Raw genomic sequence first — 1703 nt, 5'->3', positions numbered from 1 at the left:
CGCTCAAGGTGGTGTTTTACCCAACATCCAGGCGGTCCTTTTGCCGAAAAAAACCGAAAAGAAACCATAAACAGCTAACTGTTGTCTCTCTAGTTGCTGTGAGAAGCAGCAAGCTACAAAAAAATAATAATATCGGCCCTTCTCAGGGCCATCATTTTTTTAACAAATAAAAAAAAGAATCACAAACTTTTTTTAAAGAGTAAATAAACATACCTACTTAAAGTTACATAAAACTTGGCAAAAATTTATTGCACGATTTAAAAAAAAAAAAAGAGCACTCAAGATGTTTTATTTTCTTAATAGTTTAAAAGCAGGTAAATTTTTATTGCCTCTCCTAGACGGCGAGCTACACGCCGCGCCGGTGGGGGGCTAGCTAATCCATGTATATCGGTTAGGCTTTGATGTTTTCTTTCTTTAGTGGTAATTATTATTTATCTCTGAAAAGTCAAAATTCATCCCTTTAAGGAAAAGCATACGATTGATTAAACAACAAAGTCATAAAAACCACACAACTTTATTTGTTACATTTCCTAGAAATATAAAAACAGTTTGGAAATCAAACATTTATTATACTGGTGGTTTAACTGAGAGCCTTGTGATACGTACTTTTTTCATTTGTTTAGAAATATTTTTGTGGTTCTGAAAAGAACCGTTTTTTTTCGTCGAAAATTAAAATGCGATGAATAGTAGAGAGTAGATTGATGTAACTAACGATGAGGAAGAAACATAAAAACCAAACAATGCTGGTATACCGGTATTGTCGTCGCCTCGTAGTCTCATAGATAAAACATAGGTTATAAAAAAAACTTAACCGCCAAAACCGTAAAGTGTACGCCCTTGACGCTTCAAAGCGTAAACGACATCCATGGCGGTGACGGTTTTACGTTTTGCGTGTTCGGTGTAGGTGACGGCATCACGAATGACGTTTTCGAGGAATACCTTCAGGACACCTCTGGTTTCTTCGTAAATGAGACCGGAGATACGTTTCACTCCTCCACGACGTGACAATCTTCTGATCGCGGGCTTCGTGATGCCCTGGATGTTATCACGTAAAACTTTACGATGACGTTTTGCTCCACCTTTTCCCAATCCCTTTCCACCTTTGCCACGACCGGTCATTTTGAATGATTATTGATTCAAATTAAGCTTTGTTTCACAAAAGAAAACGACACAGATTTGACTGCTTCGTCGAAAACAACTACCTGCTCGCCAGATTAGTCAACTCATTTTATAGTTTAGTTTCGCTCCGCCTCTTAAGTTACTTTTTTGACCAATCAGATAACGCATAGTGTCACCCTAGTTAATAAAATACGGCGAAAAATTTTGTTGCAGGGTCATATGAACCGTCGCCGTTGTTAGTGACGTACGTAGGTGTTTATGTGTGTGTATGTGTAGTTGAGGGATAAAGAAGTAGTCAAAAAAATGGCCCGTACCAAACAAACTGCTCGTAAATCGACCGGTGGAAAAGCTCCACGAAAACAGCTTGCCACTAAGGCAGCAAGAAAAAGCGCACCCGCCACTGGAGGAGTGAAAAAACCTCATCGCTACAGGCCCGGTACAGTGGCACTGCGTGAAATTCGTCGTTATCAGAAAAGCACCGAACTGTTGATTCGTAAATTGCCCTTCCAACGCTTGGTCAGGGAAATAGCCCAGGATTTCAAGACCGATCTTCGTTTCCAAAGTTCTGCCGTTATGGCACTCCA

The 1703-nt window shown here is 39.6% G+C and overlaps 1 protein-coding gene across 1 annotated transcript; it reads right to left on the bottom strand.

The window, feature by feature from the left end:
• Positions 1–637: 637 nt before the first annotated feature.
• On the bottom strand, positions 638–1225 carry LOC135267203 (histone H4-like). The gene has a single exon (XM_064359218.1). It carries the CDS (start codon positions 1117–1119, stop codon positions 808–810), a length of 312 nt encoding a protein of 103 aa, XP_064215288.1. The 5' UTR covers positions 1120–1225; the 3' UTR covers positions 638–807.
• Positions 1226–1703: the final 478 nt, after the last annotated feature.

This window comes from Tribolium castaneum, chromosome 1 (assembly GCF_031307605.1).
Source record: "Tribolium castaneum strain GA2 chromosome 1, icTriCast1.1, whole genome shotgun sequence".
NCBI classification, from domain to species: domain Eukaryota; kingdom Metazoa; phylum Arthropoda; class Insecta; order Coleoptera; family Tenebrionidae; genus Tribolium; species Tribolium castaneum.
Note: the sequence above shows the minus strand (reverse complement) of the source record. Positions and strands in the feature narration are given on the sequence as shown.

Excerpts from the sequence above, each read along its gene's own strand:
- LOC135267203 (XM_064359218.1), bottom strand. The coding sequence starts at position 1,119 with ATGACCGGTCGTGGCAAAGGTGGAAAGGGATTGGGAAAAGGTGGAGCA.